General features: G+C 37.5%; 1 protein-coding gene across 3 annotated transcripts in view; it reads left to right on the top strand.

Moving 5' to 3' along the window:
• VAPA (VAMP associated protein A) overlaps positions 1–24,282 on the top strand; it is a 36,339-nt gene that overhangs the window by 9,113 nt on the left and 2,944 nt on the right. The window contains exons 2-6 of one of the 3 annotated variants that reach the window (XM_063299102.1): positions 8,620–8,772; positions 14,323–14,426; positions 16,066–16,146; positions 21,399–21,638; positions 23,665–23,841. In XM_063299102.1, coding sequence (XP_063155172.1) covers positions 8,620–8,772; positions 14,323–14,426; positions 16,066–16,146; positions 21,399–21,638; positions 23,665–23,841 — 755 coding nt within the window. The remainder of the gene's footprint in view (positions 1–8,619; positions 8,773–14,322; positions 14,427–16,065; positions 16,147–21,398; positions 21,639–23,664; positions 23,842–24,282) is intronic. The other 2 variants (XM_063299103.1, XM_063299104.1) reach the window with 2 other exon arrangements.

The raw sequence follows: 24,282 nt of genomic DNA, 5'->3' as shown, positions 1-24,282 counted from the left end.
CGCATGCGCTTAAGAGTCTGGATGGGAGCCCCCTGCTCGCCATCCTTACTCATGACAGATGTAAGCCTTAAGATGTATTGTCAAATTCTAGTACATAAATCTGTGAAAGTGAAAAGAACCATTTCCTTCTGGTATAAGTTACTCATACCATAATAATATTTAAGGTTCTAAAATGCAGTGTTACCATTACAAAGCATCTTAATAAAAACAGCCCAAAAATGTCCCCAGAAGTTTACATGGACAAGGTTGGACAAGTCTCAGTTTAAAAGTAGTTCTTTTTACATTTTTTTAAATTTAAAAGCATACAATATTGTGGCATATGAATAAATTATAATAACTATCTAACAAAGGAGTACTGGAATAACATTCCTAGTAAAGGAATAGTTGTGACTCAAATGTGTTGGTTTCTTTATGACTGTATATGTTTACACTGTTAATCCAGGTTGATGAGTTTGCTTATTGTACACGTTTTTCTTTTCTCTGTTGTGGAACAACCTTAATTATAAACTGGCTTCTGCAGTCATGGTTGTGACATTACTTTTTTTTTAATTGCTTATGTAAGATATATGGAGATAAAATAAACAAGTATAAAAGTTATTTTAGATAAACTCATCTTTTCTAGTGTTTTCAATTAATGATACGTATAATATATTCTATTAATTGTGAATCAAATGCCCTCCAAAACAAAGTACTGTATGCTGAAGTGGGGCTGCATTAGAATGATCCCTGTTTACCGATATGAAAAAAAGTAGCCAAAATTCCATAAATGTGTTCATGGTCAGTTGTCTTCTCATTTTTCTACTCTTACCAGATAATCTCTCAGAATAGACAATGGGCCAAGTTTTCTACAACTATCCTTGAATAGTCTTACTCAATTTTTTTTCCACATTTGGGTATTTTCATATCTTGCATCTTGAAACAAGATAAAAAGGTAAAGATTTCCTTGAATGAAGCTTGACTACTGTACTGGTGACTTCATGGACATGCCCATATAGTTTCCTTGGCAACAGGCCACTGAGAGTTTGTGTACGATTAAGCAAATTATAAGTGTGTGTGTGTGAGGGGGGGGGGGGAAGAGAAAGGAAAGGAAGGGAAAGGAAAGGGATTTTCCATTGCCTTCTGGAATTTTTTTGTTTGTTTGTTTACTCCACAGTCTATCCTCCAGCCCTAGAATTGTCTGGTGGTCCAACCCTATTTAACTTTTAGTGCAGAAATTAGTAAATTTTATCATCCCATCTCTCTCTGGTCTACTCTGCTCATTATGGCTGGTACTATGCACCCATTGGATATTTATTTGTTAGATTTATTTATTTATTTATTTATTTAAAGACCTTGTATGGCCACCCACCTCATAAAATACAACTCTGGACAGCTAATTTAGGATTAAAAACAAAACAAGATATACCATAAATATAAAAGAACCACAGCAAAACAATATAAAACTCTATAAACAGAGGCCCCAAACAAACAAACAAAAAGAATATTCAAAATCCTGATCTAGTTTTCAAAATAGGCTCACCCAACATCCTAACCCAGTGCTTGGGGGAACAATTAAGTTTGTTTTTAAAGCCTTAACGGAAGGACAGCAGAGTCAGGGTCATCTGAATCTTGGTTGGTCTGCTGTTCTAAAGGCAGGTGCCATGACAGAGAAGATAGCTTCTTACGCCCAATTAGTAGGCACTGTTTCTAGCCTGATGCCTTAACCACTGCACCAAACTGGCTCTGACCTTTCATATAAAGTAGTTAATAATGCACACTTCGTTGCCTTGGTGAAGATAATTCACTGTCATAGTTCAAGCCACAGAAGATATTGTTGAATTTCTTGATGAATTATTCTTTAGTTGTTCTGAACTGAAATTGGCTTTTAAACAGTTGTTCAAATGCTTTATAAAGTCTGTGACAGAATGACCTGGAAGACAGAAGCATCTACAGTCTTCCCCATGGGAATATACTTGGATCTCAGGATAACAGTTCATGTATTGGCCAAAGGGATTAGGGAAGACCCACAGATCAGCTAGATATGAGCTCACTAATATTCCTAAGGAATATGCAGTGGAAGTGAAAAATAGATTTAAGGGATTGGACTTAGTAGATAGGGTCCCGGAAGAACTCTGGACAGAAGTTCGCAACATTGTTCAGGAGGCAGCAACAAAATACATCCCAAAGAAAGAGAAAACCAAGAAGGCAAAATGGCTGTCTCCTGAGACACTAGAAGTAGCCCAAGAAAGAAGGAAAGCAAAAGGCAGCAGTGATAGGGGGAGATATGCCCAATTAAATGCAAAATTCCAGAGGTTAGCCAGAAGAGATAAGGAATTATTTTTAAAGAAGCAATGCGTGGAAGTGGAAGAAGACAATAGAATAGGAAGGACAAGAGACCTCTTCCAGAAAATTAGAAACGTTGGAGGTAAATTCCAGGCCAAAATGGGTATGATCAAAAACAAAGATGGCAAGGACCTAAGAGAAGAAGAAGAGATCAAGAAAAGGTGGCAAGAATATACAGAAGACCTGTATAGGAAGGATAACAATATCGGGGATAGCTTTGTCGGTGTGGTCAGTGAGCTAGAGCCAGACATCCTGAAAAGTGAGGTTGAATGGGCCTTAAGAAGCATTGCTAATAACAAGGCAGCAGGAGATGACGGCATCCCAGCTGAGCTGTTCAAAATCTTGCAAGATGATGCTGTCAAGGTAATGCATGCTATATGCCAGCAAATTTGGAAAACACAAGAATGGCCATCAGATTGGAAAAAATCAACTTATATCTCCGTACCAAAAAAGGGGAACACTAAAGAATGTTCAAACTATCGAACAGTGGCACTCATCTCACATGCCAGTAAGGTAATGCTCAAGATCCTGCAAGGTAGACTTCAGCCATTCATGGAGCGAGAATTGCCAGATGTACAAGCTGAGTTTAGAAAAGGCAGAGGAACTAGGGACCAAATTGCCAATATCCGCTGGATAATGGAAAAAGCCAGGGAGTTTCAGAAAAACATCTATTTCTGTTTTAGTGACTATTCTAAAGCCTTTGACTGTGTGGACCATAACAAATTGTCGCAAGTTCTTAGTGGTATGGGGATACCAAGTCATCTCGTCTGCCTCCTGAAGAATCTGTATAACGACCAAGTAGCAACAGTAAGAACAGACCACGGAACAACGGACTGGTTTAAGATTGGGAAAGGAGTACAGCAGGGCTGTATACTCTTACCCTACCTATTCAACTTGTACGCAGAGCACATCATGTGACATGCTGGGCTTGACGAATCCAAGGCTGGAGTTAAAATCGCTGGAAGAAACATTAACAATCTCAGATATGCAGATGATACCACTTTGATGGCTGAAAGCGAAGAGGAACTGAGGAGCCTTATGATGAAGGTGAAAGAAGAAAGTGCAAAAGCTGGCTTGCAGCTAAACCTCAAAAACACCAGGATTATGGCAACCAGCTTGATTGATAAGTGGCAAATAGAGGGAGAAAATGTAGAAGCAGTGAAAGACTTTGTATTTCTAGGTGCGAAGATTACTGCAGATGCTGACTGCAGTCAGGAAATCAGAAGACGCTTAATCCTTGGGAGAAGAGCAATGACCAATCTTGATAAAATAGTTAAGAGCAGAGACATCACACTGAGAACAAAGGCCCGCATAGTTAGAGCAATGGTGTTCCCTTTAGTAACATATGGCTGTGAGAGCTGGACCATAAGGAAGGCTGAGCGAAGGAAGATCGATGCTTTTGAACTGTGGTGTTGGAGGAAAATTCTGAGAGTGCCTTGGACTGCAAGAAGATCAAACCAGTCCATCCTCCAGGAAATAAAGCCAGACTGCTCACTGGTGGGAATGATATTAAAGGCAAAACTGAAATACTTTGGCCACATAATGAGAAGACAGGACACCGTGGAGAAGATGCTGATGCTAGGGAGAGTGGAAGGCAAAAGGAAGAGGGGCCAACCAAGGGCAAGGTGGATGGATGATATTCTAGAGGTGACGGACTTGTCCCTGGGGGAGTTGGGGGTCTTGACGACCGACAGGAAGCTCTGGCATGGGCTGGTCCATGAAGTCACGAAGAGTCGGAAGCGACTGAACGAATAAATAAAAAATTGGCCAAAGGGGGTGTTGTCTGTGGTATAATGTGTTAGTCTTCAAGATTTAATAGAACTTCGTTGATTAGGATCTGTGAAATATGCAGCTCTTGTTGGCGATTATGTTTTTTGTGTTTACGTTAGATTTGATAAATTAGATTTAATAAAGAAATGTACTTAACATTTATACTGGCAGTGTGAATGTACTTCTCTGGCACACATTTTTATGACTTCAGATACAGGCACATATTTTGAATGTTAATATACAATGAAAAACAGAGAGGCTCTGGATTTGCATGACATACATGTCTTAGTATTCTCCTCTCCCAAGATAGTGCCCCAGCAATGCAGGGCACAAAACCACAGAATCCACAGAAGTCAAAGCTATCCTAGCTGTATTAAGAACAGTCATCCCACCTTCCTTTGAAAAGCTTAATCAACATTTTATTATTTTGGGGAGTAGGGACTGTTAGAGAGGGGTCAGGGAAGACCTGTGTCCCCTCCTAGTTCTTTTCAGCATTTCAGCCTCTTCCCTGTGCATCTGCAATGAATGTAAATAGGAAAAAAACAAGGTATAGAAACCATGAATAGCATGGTTTCTGGAATTCTTTCCAGTGTCTTTATTAGCAGCAGTCATAGGAGGCATTTTTATTTTTTGTGTGTAATGTGTATGTGTATATGCACACATGCATGCATGTACTTTCTGCCCCAGGACTAAAAGTGTGTGCATAAGTGTTACCTATGTGCGTTTGTAGGTATGTGTCAGTCAGCGTGTAATCAGGATGGGGGCTATCCTGGTGTTGGAATGTTTTTAATAAACTCCTCTGGGTGACCTTCCAATTAATAATCCCTTCCTACTAGGTCAGCATGCTAGCATTACGTGTTCTCTCTCTGTGTGTGCATGTGCACTGGGAAGCAGAGGGCAGGCTGTGTATGCTTCATTCAGGGTCATGTGATCAGGAGGGAGCAAGGCTTAGAATGGGGCTGTCAGTCACATTCCAAGTCACTATCTGCCATATGGATAAATTGGGGAATATTTTTCTAGATTCTCTGTAGTTCTCACATGTTCGAAATCAAACTTCTTTTTGCTGACTTCTCCAGCCATACCAAATGTACCATTCTGTTCTGTTTTTGGAGAATTATTCTGCTGATGGACAGATGGACTGGAGTTCTTTTACTTAATTTCTTTTCAATCTTTTCCTGGGTTGGAAAGAATAAAACGAGAGAGAAATACCCAAAGACATCTAATTCTGCTGTAGGCTTCCATCTGTGTAAGAGGTCAGAAGAAAAGATTAATCCTCTCTTCTGGACTTGCATAACACAACTGCACAAATCTGGAACTGTTTTGATTTAAATTCCTGCCCCAGTGCTGACTGGTTTGTGCATTTACATGACATACTAATCCCATTCATGACCCAGTTAATATACCATGTGATCCTTGTGGGAGGTCCTTTGGAAAAGGTTTGCTACCTTGAGGATATTTGCAGTATGATAAGCATTGGTATGTGTGAAATAAATATGAATAGATTTGGGAATCAAAGAGATTTGAAGAAATTGAAAAGAAATTTGAATTTTCAATTTGAAGAAAATGAAAGTGCCTGTTTAACATACAGTGGTATCATTTGCAGACAAACTTAATGTGTTTGTTTATTTGTTAGATTTAGCCTTTCATTTAGGAGCTCAAGGTCGCATAAATAGTGCTTCTTCCTCCCATTTTTTCCTAATGTTAACAACCCCATAATAAAGTAGGTTATGCTGACAGTTATTTGAGGTCTCTGGTTTTACTCCTGATGTTAGTGAGCTTTCTTAAACAATTACAGTGTTGGGTAACTGCAGTCCAATTCTGTGTCTGCAAGAGTATCTGTCTGCCCCTTTGAAAAACAATAAGCTGACCACCTGCCTGGAAAAGAACAAAGATAAAATCAGGAGATGGAAGGGTATCATGCAGAAGGATTATAGATGCTGTAACATTCTATGGTCTGCTCAATTGGTGTCCCTATGGTATTTTAATTGATAACCCCTGCAGCACACAGCATGTTAACAACATCAAGATGTACCACTAGCCCAAAAAGGTTAGAGTATGTAACCTCAAAATATTCATTATATTAATGGTAGCAGCTGTCTAAAAATGCTTGTTGATTCAACTTTTTCTCTGCTTTTATATATTTTATATTTTTTCATGGCTTTATATCTTAGGCTCAATAGTATGTGCAATGTGATATTCAGTTCCTTTCAGAGGTTTGGTGTCAGTTCTTTTGTTTGATTCCTTTTTGTGAGTTAAGAATAATTTCATGTTTTGGGTGTGGTGATAGTATGATACCAGAGTAGCTTTCCCTAATTTGTATGCTACACAAATTAGGGAAAGCTACTCTGGTACCATGAAATTCTTAACTCTAATTGGGCGAGTAAAGCTTGGTTTTGTTACCTCCCCAGTGGAGTTAATAAAAACCCCCAACAAGCATTCCATGGTAGATATCTAATCATGGTAATATATTTTCATAGTGATTTAGAAAAAGAAATTTCCTGACCAGTCTCTGCCTTCACTAAAAACCTAAGGTCATATATTCTTAATATTAACGACTATAAAAGTGTAGGTTTGTGAATAATTTTCTTATGTTTCCTGGTTTCTATTGTTTAGTATTTGACTGATAAACTAAAACTGCAGTTAAATGAAAAAAAATAGAAGTTTTTGATATCCTTCACTGCATTTGCATTGATAAGAGAGAAAACATGCTAGTCTAAGAATCACTCTTGCTGATTGACTGATTGATTATGAGCCATCAAGTTGTTTTTGATTCCTAGGGACCACATAGTTAGATTTTCTCCATGTCAATCTATCGCTAACCTGTTCTTTCAAGTCTCCCAACGGTGCACTCTTTGCCACCATTACTGCTGGTCATCCTCTTCTTCTCTTTCCTTCCATCTTTCCCAGCATTAGAACCCTTTTACAGAGAGCTGGGTCTTCGCATAAGGATTCCGAAGTAGGATAATTTGAGCCTGGTCATTCGTGCCTTGAGTGAGAACTCTGGGTTGATTTGTTAAATGATCCTCAGTTTGTTTTCTTGGCTGTCCATGGTATTCTCAGGTGTCTTCTCCAACACCAAAGTTCAAAGGTGTCAATACTCTTCTTATCCTGCTTCTTTAAAGTCCCACTTTTGCTTCCATTGAGTGTCACAGGGAATACCATGGCCTGCATATTGACCTTTGTAGGTATAGAGACATCACAACATTTGATTATCTTTTCCAAGGCCTTTATGCCTGCTCGGCCGAGTGCTACTCTGTAGCATGTTTCTTGACTGCTTATCCTACACTATAATTCAGTGTTATGGCCCAACTGAGCCTGTGTATGAACAGTTTGGCTAGTGGTGTTAAAAGCAAAGTTTAGCAGTTTACATGGTATGGAGTGCATGTGTGTGTATTGTTACTGTTATTATCATGGTGCTTTAAGTCAGTCTTGCCTCGTGGTGACTACATGGAAGTGGTTTTACCAGTACCTTCTCCTAGGGCTGAGAGAGTGTGACTGGCCTAAAGTCACCCAGCTGTCTTTTGTGCCAAAAGAAGGACTAAAACTTGGGTTCCCCGATCTTAGTCCAGTGCCTTTAATCACTACATCAAACTAGTGACCCCTGTCTGTGTTTGTTTATATTCAGGATTAAATATGTGATGTCCTTACACATTTCCTGGAAAACCAACACTCTCCATAACAAATTATTGAAATTTGTGCTGAAAATAACAAGAAGACACACATGTTTATCTTCTCTATCTTTTCTTCATTTCTTTGGGAGTTCCATTTCTTTCATTGCTTCATCTTCATTTTTGGTTCTTATAATTGCTATCTTTATTTTTCACTCTTATCAGTTGCAGTTTATCATTGTGCTCAAATTAGTAAGAAGCTCATTAAATTATGTGTGTGTGTATAAAAGCAATTGATCATTATTCAAGGTCTCATCTTTATTTACAGAGATTTGTTTTTGTTTTGTTTACAGGTAGTCCTCACTTACTGATGGTAACTGGGACTAGGAATTCCATTGCTAAGCGATATGGTCATAAGGCGTGAAGTCATGTGACTGCACCAACTTATGACGTCAGTTCTGGCAGTCCCAGTTGCTGCAGATAGGCAAATCCCATGTGGTTGCTGCATCCTGCAGTCTCGTGATCGCCATTTGCAACTTCCTGCTGGCTTTCCCATTGACTTTGTCAGAAGCCAGCAGTGAAGGTCGCAAATGGGATCATGTCATTATATAAGACAAAAACATATACGTCTTTCTTGGAAAAAGTAGCTTGTTTCTATTTGGTGGGACTTGGGTTCTCCAACAGAGTGATTGATAGGACTTAAATGAAAGTAAGAACCACTGAGAAAGAAGTTCCCATATTTTTGTGAGTACAGGTAGAAATACTAGCACAAGGCCTTAAAAATGAATTGAAACACTTTTAAAAAAAGCATACTAACTGGTCACATTCTACTATCTTCTAAGAATGGTCTGCTGATTTTTCATTTTTGTCAAAGTTTTAAGAATTAATTCCTAAAAATAATCCTTGAAATTTTTCACAGGTCCTTTCACAGATGTAGTCACTACAAATCTTAAACTACGAAATCCATCAGACAGAAAAGTATGCTTTAAGGTAAAGACTACAGCACCTCGTCGATACTGTGTGCGGCCAAATAGTGGAATTATTGACCCAGGAACTTCAGTAACTGTATCAGGTAAAAATATTAAATATAATTTTGTTCCTTTTTTGGCTTTTTTCATTTGTAGAAGGTACGGAATATTTAGGAAGAAATACATAATTAAAAGCTAATAAATAATACTCTCTACTTATTAACTGAATTATTTTAAAATATCAGTTGAAACTAACAATACTATTGTTAACATTTACACTACTTATATTCTACCTAATGGCATGGTTAAGAAAATAATCCTGTTTTTTTGTGGGGAGGGTTAGCTGAGATACTGGATACTGGAGACCGTCTTCTCTGTAGATTTCTGTGGACCAACAGAACACTTTGCTTTGATTCCATCTGTGAAACTTTGGTGTATTTACTTCAGAATGAATGTAAATTAGTAGGAGGCCATGGTTATACAGGACTCAAAGCCACTTCATTCACCTGTACCTCACCAAAGCTCTTTAGATTAAACTAGTTTTGATATAATTAATTCCAAATAGAAGGAGTGGGGAAAAAGTTTTAAAGAAAGATGCAGATATCCACCTTCTGCCTTCCTCTTAATGAACCCTCCATCCATTAGAATTGCTTTGCTGAAAGCAACTTTTCTTTCATCTTCATGAAGAAGAAAACCTACCAGGATAAATATTTTTTTCACATATCACCATATTTACTTGACATAATGAGGTTTTCCCCCAAATAATTAATTGTGAATTGGGGGTACCATTTTACATTCACTAAGAAAAATAGAAGTCACTGGGCTGAGGGTTGAGAGGGACTGCTTGCCTGGTACATTTAGCCTAAACAAATATTTCTTCCTTTTTCCTTTCCTTTCTTCCCCCGTCTCCCTCCCCTCCCCCTGGTCTCTATCCAATTTTTCTCCCTCTTCTTTTTTTTTCCTTTTTAGTGCAGCTGCCCTTTCCTCTTACCTTCCCCTCAGTATTTTCCCCCCCTTCCTCTGGAGGAAAGGAGGGAGGAAAAGCGTGTGTACTTGTATGCGTCTGTGTTGAGGATGGTTTGTATGAGAGAATGGTTGGTATAGGCAGATGGGGGTCACTTGATTTTATAAAAGGGGTGTCTTATTTTACAGGCAATTATAATTTTACAGGAATTAATTAGTCCCTGTAAAATAATTACTAATCAAATAAATAAATTTGATTTGGCAGTGAACTTTTCTGGAGTGTTTGTGGCAAGCATATATGCAGATACACATATATCCACTCATAAACAGGTTGTCATTTGCATACATGTATTAGGACTAGGAATTTCCAGCTTCTGTTTGAGCTGGAATTGGCAGCCTTTAGGATGACAAGAAAGCTGTGTGTTGCTAAAACTTTTGTCTGAATTTATAACTTCTCTACCTTATGTTCCTTTTGCGGGATACCACTTTAAATTCAGAATTGTCTTTCTTTCAGGCAAATACATTATAATTCTGCTAGTGCTTTATCACCATATTCTTTGCAAATCCACAAGGTGGTGCCACTAACATTTTCTTAATCCTTGATTTAGGAAAAGAATTATTCTGGATAGTGTACTGTGATTTAATGTTTTCCTACTATAGCTGCTGTAATATTTTAGTTTTTTAAAAAATATAGTTTTGTGTTCAGATGTTTTATATAAAATAAAATCAAGTTTTATAATATAAACATTAGTCAGTATATGTTACCTTTTTTTTCTCTTTTTTTAGTACATGTTTCCTCCCATAGGCTGTGCTGTTTAGTTAAAGTGCAATGAATTTTTTGTTTTAGTTGTTGTTCAGCATTCTGACTTAAATCATAAAAGAAAAAAATCAGTTATATTTTACTAAATTGTGGCAGATGTCCTTGAACTTGTCATTGACAAAAATAAAACATCTTTGTCTAGTCTTGTTGAAATATTTAAGATGATGGGCTAAAGTAAGCATGATACTTAGGAGTGAATGCATTTAGCATTCTTACCTTTATCCTGTCCACCATTTTTGTAGCTACCTAAGGCTCATAGGGGAAGCCACTGTCAATCTGGCAAGCCCAATTCTAGGCAGAGAAAATCTAATCCAGGTAAAACAGTTGAAATTAGGTAGGCAAAGTAGGCAGAACTTAAAATAAATACTTCAAACTCAACATATTAAAATTCTTCTGTATAAAGAGCAGTTGTAACAGGATAATGAGTAGCTTCAAATGAATTTTGCTGACTGAAGCTGTCCCATATTTAATAGGAGGATGATGAGATGGAGTTTTTGTAAGTCCATAAATGGCAAAATTGTATCCTCTTTGTAGTGTGTGTGAGGGGATTGAATAAGGGAGTAATTGTCTACAGGTAGTCTTCACTTAACAAGCCAACTGAGCCCAGATTTTTGGTTGTAAGCCATAACGGTGGTTAAGTGAGTGTAGACTCGTTTTTACAACCTTTTTTAACCACGGTTGTTAAGCGAGTCGCAGTGGTAATTAAGGTAATTAAGCGAGTCACAGTGGTAATTAAGGCAATTCAAGATCGGGGCTTGTGGTTTCCTTCAGTTGTTAAGTGAACAGTGTGGTTGTTAAGGGAACCAGGAGTTACTTTGCAGTAAATGGGTGCAGTGTGATAGTCATGTTTTCCACCAAAACATGACTATGGAAATGCTTCTGTGGCTACAGTAGTATTATTTTCAGTTAATATTACTGTTACTTTCAACTAATATTACTGGTTGATTATTAAAAACTTTTACTGTAAGGTTTTCATTGGAATCTTTGTTCTACAGTACAGTACTAAACAGGTTTAAAGGTACTGTACAGTACTGTAACTTTTTTTTCTTGTAGTACACTCTGCAGGTTTTGTTACTGTACAGTACTGTATATAACTGATTTTTATAAAACAACTGTTTTAAAAACAGTAAACCAGCATTCAGTATTGTTAAATATAATTAAAAATTAGGCAGAGGATGGAACATGCATGCTACCATACAAATCTCTACTTAAGTTAAACAAAAACTGGGAAAAAATTAAAGGCAAGCATAAGTCAATACATAGTACTGTATAGAAAAAAGTACTTACGTTTTCTGGACAGTAAGGCACACACTAGGCTCCCTCTGCCGGCTGCTGAATCACAGGAAGTAGTGTGACCACATGACCGGGACTGCTGCCTCAGAAATTCAGTGTTGTAAGCCTGGAAGACTTCCTGGTACCCAAGAACGGTTATGTGAGCCAAAATGGCCACTGCTTCCGGGATGGCCGAATCCAGGTCACATGATTGCAGAGGCCTTGTGAGGGTCATAATTTTGGGCCCCAGTTGGAAATCTACTTTTGGGGTACCATTGTAACTTCGAAGGGCCTTTAAGTGGCTGGCCGGTAAGTGAAGACTATCTGTATTGAGGGAACATACTGAGCCTCATTCTCATCTTAGTTCTGCATATTTTGAACCAGTGGATTATTTGTGGAGTTGGTGAGAGGGAAGAAGGTACAAAATAGTACTTGAGTTGATTTGTTCAATGATTCATCAGTTTGTTTTCTTGGCAGTTCACGGTATTCTCAGGAGTCTTCTCCAACACCAAAGTTCAAAGGCGTCAATACTCTTCCTATCCTGCTTCTTTAAAGTCCAACTATCTCTTCCATTGAGTGTCACATGGAATACCATGGCTTGCGCAGTTCTGATCTTTGTAGACATAGACACATCGTGCCATTTGAATACCATTTCCAAGGCCTTCATGGCTGCTCTACCAAGTGCTAGTCTGAGGCTTATTTCTGACTGCTTGTCCTTTACTGTTGCTGGTTGACCCTAAAAGGCAGAAGCTATCCACCACTTCAGTACCTTCATTGTCAATTTTAAGGCTGGTTGTTCTACCTGTTGTCATTAGTTTGGTCTTCTTTATATTTAATTTTAGTCCCTTTTTTTTCATTGTGCTCTTTGACTTTTAGTACTAGGGTGTCATGACCTCGTTGCAAGGCACAAAGAGCCTCACAACGTGGATCATGATCATTAAGGAAAAGAGGAAGGAGATAATCAAACCAGGGATTAACACAAGCACCCAAAAGCACCCACACCCCTGGACCCATAAGCAGCTGAAAAGAAGGACGTCAGAGGAACGAAGATAAGACGCACCTGGTGCCCCGGAGGACACACCGTCGCTGGGAGACAAAAGAAGACACCGGGAAAACGCCCAGGCAGCCATCAAGGGTCCCATCAAGAGGGATCGGGTCAAAGCAGGGTGGGGAAGCCCGGGGCAATACAAGAGGGTATAAAAGGGGCACCCCCACACCACCTACCCCGTTCCCGTTTTTCGTTCTGTCAGCTATCATTCCAATAAACCAGAAATCCTTAATACCTATTAAGTGAGTCTGTGTCTTATTGCGAAGCGAGGCTGGCCCTGACATAGGGCTTGCAGATCCTTTGCATTTTCGGCTATCAGGGTAATACCATCTGTATAGTGCAAGTTATTGATATTTCTTCCTCCAGTTTTAAAACCATGTTCATCTTCTTCCATTCCAGCTTCCCTAATATATATGCAACATACTGTAAACCCTTTTATATATATAATGTAAAGGGCCTCATGTAGCAGTATCTATTGCTTTATGTTCTTCCCTCCTCATGAAGAGGAATTGAAACTTGTAGCATTTAAACTAGTTTACTAGCCACTGGATTTTTAGAGGAAAACCCTAGTAATATTGAGGGCATGAGTGGCTAGTGCCTTGCTAGATGAGTTCATCTAATAATTATAATATTATGCATAATATTTTTTGCACTGGAAGGTTCAGTTGCTTCCTTACTTTACTGTCAGATGACGCAAAATTATAATGTGATTTGTTCAGTTTTGGCTCAGTGTGGTATGTGAACTAATCCCAAGAAATAAACTATGGTTTACAATAGATGCTCTCTGATTGCTTCCTAATCATTATATATGAACCAGGAATAATACTTCTGCCGGGCAAAATTTATCCTGTTTAGGTAAATGTTTATCAGAGTTCATACAATGATTTTTATCTGTTGAAACTGCCTGGGCTTTTGGGAGGGAGGGTATTTTGTTCTATTTTACTTTGCTTTCTAATTGTTAATCAGAAGGCAAGGGCACGTTGTTGTCTGAAGTAAATAACTTGGCTGAGAAGTAGTACAACTCAAACCCTTCGTGAAATGCATACTGTACTAGAAGGCTGCATCCAGTGTAATATGTTTTGAGTTCTGTTTATGTGATGAGATTCTCCTTTTCTCCATCAGCCTGCCTTTGTCAGCAGAATGACCGGTATATTCTACACTCAACAGAAAAAATGCAGAGCTTTTTGGAATCTAATTTGAGAGTTATTGATGATCTTTAATGGACTTCAGAACATTAAATTATAATATCTAACAAAAATTTCCTCATTTCTTAGTGGAACTTCATATTATGTGTCTGTTCCGAATTTGTATTCATTTGAGACTAGAAATTGTTAAGTGAAAAAGGACAATTATTTGAAATAACACCTTATTTTTCAAATTACAGAGTATAGCTTGTTATGAGGAAATCAGTGATTATATTAAATAAAAGTAATTGATCATTGAAAAAAAAATTAAACTATACACAGTATTTTCTGAGTTTCCAATATACTAAAAAGTTCACAAGAAAAGTTTGCATACTCTTATATAATACAAACTTTGTCTATTATGCAGTTATGTTACAGCCTTTTGACTATGATCCAAATGAGAAGAGTAAACATAAGTTTATGGTACAGACGATCTTTGCCCCTCCAAACATTACAGATATGGAAGCAGTGGTATGTAATTATCTACAATTTCAATTTTTAGTAAATGGATAGATATGGAATTTTCTATCTATTTTATTGTAAACAGTCCAGAATCCCTCTTTTGAGGGAGATGGGCAGTAACAAAATTTGAATAACAAACAAACAAACAAATAAATAAATAAATAAATTCTCTGGCTTTTTAAAAACAGCCTCCTTGGGCTTCTTTTTGTCTCATATATCTCAAAATTTTTCCAACTTCTCTGAAGCTGTTTCGCTAGCTTTAAAGAAGTGGCAGATAATATCAAAGATTTCAAATGTTCATTCCATTTAGAGACAAAGTAGGGGAATTGGGATGGCTTCTGTTTTGGGGGAAAAAGCATTCTTTCTCACTGCAGCTTTAGTGTTTTCAGTACTTCGTCTGTTTGAGGATCTTCAACAATTTTGAATCTATTGACATACTTGGATATTTAAGACAGTGTTGTGAGAATCACTACAAAATGGCTGATGAGTTCTCCTGCTCTATAGAAAAATATGAATTGCAACAATTTAGAGTTTTGTCTTTTCCCCCTAATTTTACAGGTTGTGATCTATTACAACCTTGGAGGCTTCCTCTTGCTAAGAATGTGTCAAATTTATTTCCTAATAAAAGAATTCATAAATATATATTGTCCGCTGTCTTAGAAATAACCTTGTGTTGGCAGTTAAACTCAGAGGTAGTATGGTAGCATATATAATCAAATATATTTATATATACAGTAGAATCTTGGTTAACCGGCACCCCTGGGGATTGGTAGATGCTGGATAAATGTAGTTTCTGGTTGCTTGAGGGTGGTCACTATTAAAAATAGGCGCACTTGCATTTGGATTTGCATTTCTGCTAGAGAGGGATCGGCTGATCCCTTCCTAGCAGAGGGGTGGGTTTGGGCTTACCTTTAAAAAGGTGGGTTTGGACTTGCCTTTTTGCTGGGGTGGGGTCAGGTTGGCACGGTGTGGAACACAGGTTTTGGACTTGCCTTTCTGCTGGCGGGGTTGGGTTGGTGCGGTGAGGAGCGCAGGGTTTGGGCTTGCCTTCCTGCTGGAGGGGGATTGGATTGGTGCGGCGCTGCGTGCCGAGTTTAAACTTACTTTCCGCTAAAAAATGATTTTATTTAAATTTTTATTTAACATATTATTTCTTCATTTTTTTTTGCCGGTTGCTTGAGAGTGCTGGTTGCTTGAGTTCCGGTTAACCAAGATTCTACTGTATATCTGCACATGCCACCTTTCCCCTTCTCAGTATAGTATGAACGTAGACAACTTCATTGGTTTTATTAAATGTAGGTTCCCTTTACATCTGAATTAGACTGTTAATAAGATTGGTACATGCCTGAGCAGACTTCAACCATGGCTTCAGATGTAGATTTACCCCTATTCTGGTATTTGTAGCTTTTTGGTTCAAATGTAAAGGGAAGCTGTGACTATTCAAAACTGGAAGAAATATTGACGCATGATGAGGAATGATTTACATATCACAACAAGGATTTCAATCTAGATTTCCTATTTTCAGACCCATTTGCCTGCTAAGCCATGCTGGTTATTGAAAACCAGTAAATGAAGCAGAGTTTATATATTATGAAAATTCTTTGAAGACATCTAGTAACACAATTAATGTATTTCATTGTTGTCATAGTGGAAGGATGCAAAATCTGAGGAATTAATGGACTCCAAATTGAGATGCGTATTTGAAATGCCTAATGAAAATGATAAGCTGGTAAGTAAAACATATATTGAAAAGTTGACTTTCTGCCTAGATCTCTTGATTATTGTTAAATACAGAGATTGTAATTAGTGCTTTAATAAAACCTCCAAAGCTTTGCAGCCTTATTTCTAATGTGGAAATGATCTGCTTTTGTAAACTTTTAATCAAGCTACTTTTATAGTAACATATGTCATGAAACTGGGCCTGTATATTCCCAGTTAATTTAGTCAAAGTAAAAATTGGCTTAACATCAATAAAGCAGTATAGTTTGTATAATGAGTGCAAGCCTATAATTTGTGAAAATGGGCTATATCTCAAAAGACAAAAAAGAAACATGGATATGCAAAGGGAGAAATAGCTAGTTGGAAGTGGATAGAAGAAATTGGCTTACATTCAGTCTTCTTGAAAGAGTGAAATTTCTTAAGATACAGACACACACAGAGTAGTGAGAGAGTTTGTGAACCCCTTAGAATTATCTGTAATTCTGAACTCTGGTTTCCTGCAGTGTGATCAGAGCTTAATCTAAGTCCTGCAATAGATAAAAAGACTCTGGTTAAACTATCTACATCCAAAGTTATACTCTGTTGTGTGTTTATTAAGACACTGAGCTGGCATTCAGTGTTTTTGTTGTGAAAAGTATATGATGCCTTCTCTTAATTGCGTAGGTTAGGTCAAGGAGATGACAATGAAATGTGACCCTTCCCTATTAAAAAACATACATGTGTTAATTGCCACATCGGAATCTTCATAACACAGGTTTATAAAAGTGAACCATGCATTAATCAAAGAGATCTTGACCTCAGAAAAGGGGTTTGCTGATGCTCATGATACTGGAAGAGGCTACAGAAGCACTGCCAAAACCTGGTCTCCATCAATCCACAGTCAGGCAGATAATGTATGCAACACCATAGTAATTCTTTCCCAAGGGGAAGACATAAATTATTACAGGGGGTTGCAAAGAACTTCAAGGTAATAACAGTGTATATGCAGGCACTCTTGCATTGGTCATGAGTTCATCATAAGGAAACACTGACCAAGAGTTGTGTGCATGGGAGAATGCTACGTCTATCAAATTTGCCAAAGACCGCCTGGATGATTGAATAGGTTGATGGATCAATATTCTGTGGACAGATGCAGTGAAAGTGAAACTTTTCGGCAGTAATGAGAAACTTTATTTTGAGAAACAAATATGCATTCTAAACAAAAGAATTGCATCCTGGCAGTGGGTGTAACTTGTTTGGGACTGCTTTGTAACCTCAAGACTTGAGCAGATTATGGATAGTTCTAAAGAATTCACCTTTTCCCACTGCTGTAATTGATTGTGAAGGTTGTAGGTCTTCATGCCAATTGGATTCAAGGAACTCCTACAATAATCCATGTTACTAAATATTAAAGCATATACATTTATGGAACTTGGAGATTATTTTTTAGGAGCTAGTTGTGCTTTTGATCTCAGTGTTTAGTTAAGAATTAAAAATATGATACCTTAGAAATGGAGCCTTGGAATACAATGCATCCATATTCTCCTTTCGATCATTTAGATCATATATTCATGTGCTTTCTGTAACTATACTTATAAGGTAATAGGTGAGTGGCATGCTGCTTGCAAAGAATGGATGTGCTTGAAACCTCATGAAAACATGCCATTATATTGACAAGCAGAAGGATGCTACAATATGGTATATAGAACTCTGGATAAGATGTGTAGAATTCTGTACTGCCAAGGTACAGAATAATATAATATAATAATATTATATAATAAAGAATCTGTCTACTCCTGTGAAAGCCTAAGAATCCTATGACATTAATGCCTTCTATATTCTGTTTTTTATAATTGAGAACTCTTAAATGTGCTTTGTCATCTATTAATAAGGAATGAATAATAGGCCAGCAACTTACACCATAATTGCCTGTATGTGATTCTTAGAACCTTATTCTTCTTTCTGTTCAAACCTGTTGTCCTTAGTATTGTGTTTGTTTTTCTTTTTTTTCTCTATTGCTTGTCTAAGCGATTGCCATATGCTTCCACGGATGAACATGTAGTCAAGAAATCCTTTTGGAAATGTGGAATAAATAATACTTTAGCAGTGTATTTGAGGAAATGCTTGCCATCATTTCTGAGTCTAGCTCCAGCTCTCAGGCTGGTCATTGCTGTGTCTGCTAGTTATGTCAGAGACAGTAAATGCTATGCAGTATCCTAACATAATATAGACACCTGATAATTAACAGGTTGGGTAGTTTCTCAGGACAAGATACCCAGAAATGCCTCCCTAATAGACAAAGATGGAAGTGGGAGGGAATGCAATCCATAATCTAGATTTCCCCATTAGTATGAAAGAATTTTAAGACAGAGTGCACAATTTTTCATAAGAGAAAGGCTTTTAAGTGATATTCCAGGGGATACACATCAAAAAGAACAAAAATTAAATCTGATTTGATTTAACTTAATTTACATTTGCGTTGTATTGAAACATAGTTGACATATATTCTCCATTCATGCATCTATCTGGATGGCCCCACTCTACTGTTCAGAAAAGCTGTGAAGACCTGGCTCTTCACACAGGCCTTTGGGCAAGGGAGAGTGAAGTGAAACCCCTTGCTTTATTCCATCTGGTCTGTTGCACTTGCCATCGTTTGTCTCTTACTGATTTTACTGTAGTTTCTTTGTTTGATTGTTGTGAGCTGCCCAGAGTCAGGTGGCATATAAGTTTAATATATTATTATTAGTAATAATAATAATAATAATAAATAACTACTAGTAGTAATGCTTGTTATTAACAATAACAGCTTGATAACTTTTTGGAGTTAGTAGGTTTATGCCCTAGGTATTTGGGGACTGCATGCCACCATGGTGGCCTCAGGCTGCATACTGCTGTTTTAAAATATCAAGGAGTGTTGTGCTCTTTGTTTACCCTGCATAGAAGTTTACATTTTAAATTATTTTAAGATTATTTTTACTAGTTTGTTCTATTTATAAAGCACTTCCTTTATTAAGCTTCATTCTATAACAAAAGCTATAAAACAGGCATGTTGCTTTAACATGGCATACTTGTGAGGCTGTTCTCTCAGCTTTGTGTCAAACTTAATATTGCTTAACAGAAAGTGGGAGAGAAGACATAGTGAATTTGAATTAACTGGGAGAGGTTATGCAGTTAATTTGTAGAATCTGATTAGATGATAGAATAAACCTTGGACATAAATGATAGGATGAATCTTCAACATAACAAAATGGTAAGAAGCTTAGAAGCTGTAAGAAATGGTTACAGAAATTGGGTGGGTTTAATCTAAAGAAGAGAAGGTTAAGGGAAGACAGGATAGCAGTCTTCCAATACCTGAAGGGCTGTTACAGGAAAGAGGATGTGGATTTATTCTCTGTAACACCTGTGGGTAGGACAAGAACCAAAGTGGGGAAGCCTTACAGAGGGAGTTGTAAACTTGAAATAAGGAGGAATTTCCCTACCAGAACTATTAAACAGTAGAACAGCCTGTCTCCTGGAGTGCTCCATCACTGGAGGTTTTCAAGGAAAGATTGGATACTGATTTGTCTGGAATGGTATAGGATGGTATGGGCAGGGATTAGTTAGCAGATCTCCAAGGTCCCTTCTAACCCTATGATTCTGTATATGGGGTAAGCATCAATACTCCTTAGTGAACCATGAGCTTGCTTTACTAATGTTAAAGAGCTCAAGAGTAAGTGACCTGAATGCCTAATTTAACTCTCATTACAAATGACAGGAAAATTGGAGCAATGTAAACTTTATTTTTTCCCTAAAGGGACTTCTCTGTATATTACACCTCACTGATAAGGAGACACTGCTGTATATAAAGACTCCTTCTAGTACACAGTTCAGTTTTTTCCATTGGTTCGCATTTTTATCTCAAGTAAAATTTTGTACAGAATGCAAGAATAAAATATTTCCAAGTAAATTTTAATAATATATTTTATTATGGTTACTTGAAGGTTGAAAATTTTTAGGGGTATGACATTATTTCAAGTAAAAGATGGTATGCAGGTAGTCCTCAGTTAACGACCACTCTTTCAGCGACTGTTCAAAGTTACAACGGTGATGAATGAGTGGTACTTGAGACCGGGTCTTGAAGATCCAGCTTGTGTGCCCTGCCTCCCCCAGCAGCAGCCTTCCCGGCCTGTCCGTGCTTGTGTTGGGCTGCAGCAGCTGCTTGCACACCCTCTCACCCTGCTCGCACCATACCACAGCAGCCACTTAGCTGCCCACCAGCCTGTTTGCAAGCCACCCAGGACTTATGACTTCCTGCTGGCTTCCCCATTGACTGCTTTTTGGAAGCCATCAGGAAGTCACGAGTTAACAATCCACGATCCTCGCTTAACGACAGCAACAGGGACTTCCGGGATTGCCATTGCTAAGCGATGTGGTCACATGATGTGCTTTATGACCACATCATTTAGCGATAGAAATTCTGGTCCCAATTACTGTCATTAACTGAGGACTACCTGTATTTTATTTTGATTACAGTTATGTGGAGGTTAAAATTCACGTAATATATGTGCAAGCCTTTGTGATAAAAGTCTCAGTATTTTGTAGAATGCATATGATTAGAAGCTATGGAATAATGTCTCAACCCTGAAATGTAATTTAGTGTACTTTTAATGTGGAACAATCTGACAATTCAGATGTAGTTCATTGGTTTCACTTTTGTGTAAAGCAAATATTCAGGCAGAAAGGTCTCAGTCCAGTTTTCACAGGTCTGATATTTACCATACTAGATAAGTTGTATGTGTGTGTGCTGAACGTTCATTCAGTCTGGTAAGTAACACATCTGTGTGAGGCCACATTCAGAGGAAAAGCAGTTCAAGTCAAAAAAAGGCTTTTTTTAAAAAAGAAAACAATCCAAATTAGGGTGCTTATGTTTATAATCATAGAAATTAATCTTTATGTAAGATCCTTAGAGCTGCAAACACAGCCAGAACTGAGTTTGCTGTCTTTGCTATTTAAGTTTGTAGCAGCCAACTTCAAGCTATTTGTACATTTGGAAACAACTGTTTCTTGGTAGCGAAACTATCAAAAATTGACCTGGACTAAAATTCTAGTTCTGTCCATAGTATGTATCATGACTCTGTATCACATTATCTTCTGTGGGCTTAATCCTGCAAAAGTGCATTTAGGATTTCATCCTTAGTCAGTAAAACTCAAGTGTCTAAAGACAACTTTTATTTTTGTGTATTCCAGTGCTTTCTAAGCTATTGCTTGACTGCTTATACATAACATTTATGTTTTTCTAAGTAGCAGAATGGGGTTGCAGACTCTAATCCTTTAGCCGTTGGTTTAGTCACTCCCTTAAGTCCTGCAATGAGAGATCTCCTGAGTGCTGAGGGTATGTCTCACCTGCCATCTCAGGCTTTACCTTTATCAGGATCTGTATACATAACTCCAGCCAACAGCAACTTCCTTCAGAAGCCTGCAAATTATATCCAGAAGGTTGACATGATGGAACCAGGCAGTGAGGTCAAACACAAGATGGATCAGGTTTGTTTGAGGGAGCTGAGAGCTCCAAGATTATTCTAGTTCTTCAGTGGTTCATTAAAGCAGTTGCAGCTAGCTAAGAAAAAAATCAAAAGAGGCTCAAAGTCAAGGACAATATTATAATTCAGTCAAGATGAAAAACAAAGCTACATTATTAAGCTTATTCTCTTTTGTATAGAACTTTTTATGCAAAGTTTGCATAATTTATATTTCTGCAAAATTTGGATTGCTGCAAGTTGCTAGGATTGAGATGCATAGGAAGGAAGTAAAATGAAATACATTATTTGGAAGGGGCAAATTGATAATTAAGACTATAGAACCAGTGGGGGTCCTTTCTACAAGGCTTCTTTAGCAACTGGAATCAATGCCCAAGTGGTGATGGACTAGTTTGGATGACAGTTATCTGGTTAATAAACAGTGATGGGAACAATGCTTATACAAGGTCATACAACCCTTTTGCTTTTTGTTTTGTGGTGAAATTAAATCCAGAACTCTTCAGTTAACCATTTGCTCAAAGTAGGAAATTGTGCATAATTACTTTGGAGAAGGCAGGATTTAAAGTCATCTTGGTTTACTCCAAATCCATTAAGCCAGAGGTTCCCTCTTGGTTCATGACGTCCTTAGTGTCTCAGTAATTGTTTCACTGTGCCCCTAGGCTAGGAGCTTGTGCAGTGTCTGATAGACATCAAGTATCACTGTGTTTCTCTCAAAAGCTTAAAATAACCTGCAGTGCCCCCTGTGAGTTCACTGTGGTGCCCCATTTGGGAACCGTGGTGTTAAGCATTATTTCTCTCTGGCTGAAACAGGAAATTGTAGTTAATGGAAGATTTTTTAGTTTGTTCAGTCACTTAGCACGAAGGGGCAACATGTGCAACAAAAAATTATTAAGTGAAGGCATGATAATCTGTATCTGGTATTTGGCTTGGTTCATGTGTATGGTGTTATGAGAATGAATATTTTCATTCATTTCCAAACTATGGATTTTACTAAGCATAGACTGGTGGGTTTGCTTTGTTACTTAAAAAAACAGGCATGTCAAGAATATTGATTAAAGCAAAAGAATATTAGGAGAAATTGCCTGTTATAAAAAAAAGTTTTTCTTCAGGTTTATGGGCAATTTTAATTGGACTTTGTAACTGCCTAAACAAAAGAGTACATTATACTCTTTTAACATAAAGATGAGAATTTTAGGAAGCCCAGTTCTGTGGGTGAATATACTTATATCTGGAATTTAATAAGCAGATTTTCTCCTCCCCACTGCAGCATCTCTTGTGTATGCTCAGAATCTGCTCTGAAGGCTTAGGGACTACCACAACAGTAGCAGGATAGTGGAAGTTGAGAAGGGGAAGAGAAATAACCCCCTCCCTGTTCCTTCAACAGAAACTAGAAACTGCTAGTGGAAAAAATGCAAACAGGTTCTTGCAGTTTATTGTTTATACTGCATCTACTGTGATAAAATCTAGTAAAAATCTGCTGTAAATAGTTTCTTGATTGGTATTGCAGATTGGCCTCTTTCTATGTATATGGCACTTTCTGTATATGTTCGAACCATGCCAATGATGTTCGAATTGAAATGATACTGATTTAGAAATACCCCTCTTCCCTCTGTCCCAGTTGTCAGAGCTATGTTTGTCCAAATGTCAATGCTGACTAACTTTAAATTTTAGTTGGCAAAGCATAGTTAGAAAACAGTGGAAAGAGCCTTGACATGCACATGGTCTCCCAACCTCTTCAGGGTTATTGTTTCAACTGAGCAGTTTCTATCCATTTTATCCTCAGAGCTAAATGTATTAATTCTTTAGAGGATTTACTTACCTTAGAAGGAGATGCAGGGTGAATATATAATTCTATTTTGCCAGCTTACTAATTTTATCAGTCACCTAAGAAATATTTCTTTAAAAAGTTAAGTTCTGCTCCCCCACACCCTTTTCAGATTTATCATCTTGGAAATTATCTGTATTTTTTAAAGTAATAAATGACATTAACATTGAAAAACCTGTTTTGAATCTCTGTTTTTTAATATTTCCAGAATGAAATAGAAACGAGTAAATCTGCTCCAATACTGAATACAACAAAACAAGATGGTCTGGTGCCAAAATCACATAGTGTTTCGCTTAATGACACTGAAACAAGGAAGCTAGTGGAAGAATGCAAAAGACTTCAGGCAGATGTGGTGAAACTATCAGAGGAAAATAGACATCTGAGAGTAAGTATCGGGATATAGGATGAGTTGCTTTTCATCAGTAAAATTGGACTTCACAGATTTGTTCATGAAATTAAAAATTGCTTACACTGAACTGTTTATAATAAACACAGGTTTTTTTGGCTGGAAGGGCAGAATACCAATCCAATAAATAATGATGATAAATTAATTTGTTTTTAGAACAAAAGGAACTGGATTTACTAAAACGATGAATTTCCCACATATAGTAGGTCAAATATTTAATTAGGCCAGGCTTCCATTAATCAAGACAGATAAAAAAAAACTGGTTTAAATGTGAAACAGGTTATTTTAGTAGCTTAGTAGCATCTCTGGCTTACACGTAAATTTAGGTTTCACTTAACTTTTTCTTTCTGAACGCTCTGCAAAGCCAGGTTGCTGTTCTCAAAAGCCTAGAAGTTTCTCTGTGCCACCATTTGTAACCCT

This window comes from Candoia aspera, chromosome 3 (genome assembly GCF_035149785.1).
Source record: "Candoia aspera isolate rCanAsp1 chromosome 3, rCanAsp1.hap2, whole genome shotgun sequence".
NCBI classification, from domain to species: Eukaryota; Metazoa; Chordata; class Lepidosauria; order Squamata; family Boidae; genus Candoia; species Candoia aspera.
The sequence above is the reverse complement of the archived record's forward strand: the minus strand, read 5'-3'. Positions and strand labels throughout refer to the sequence as shown.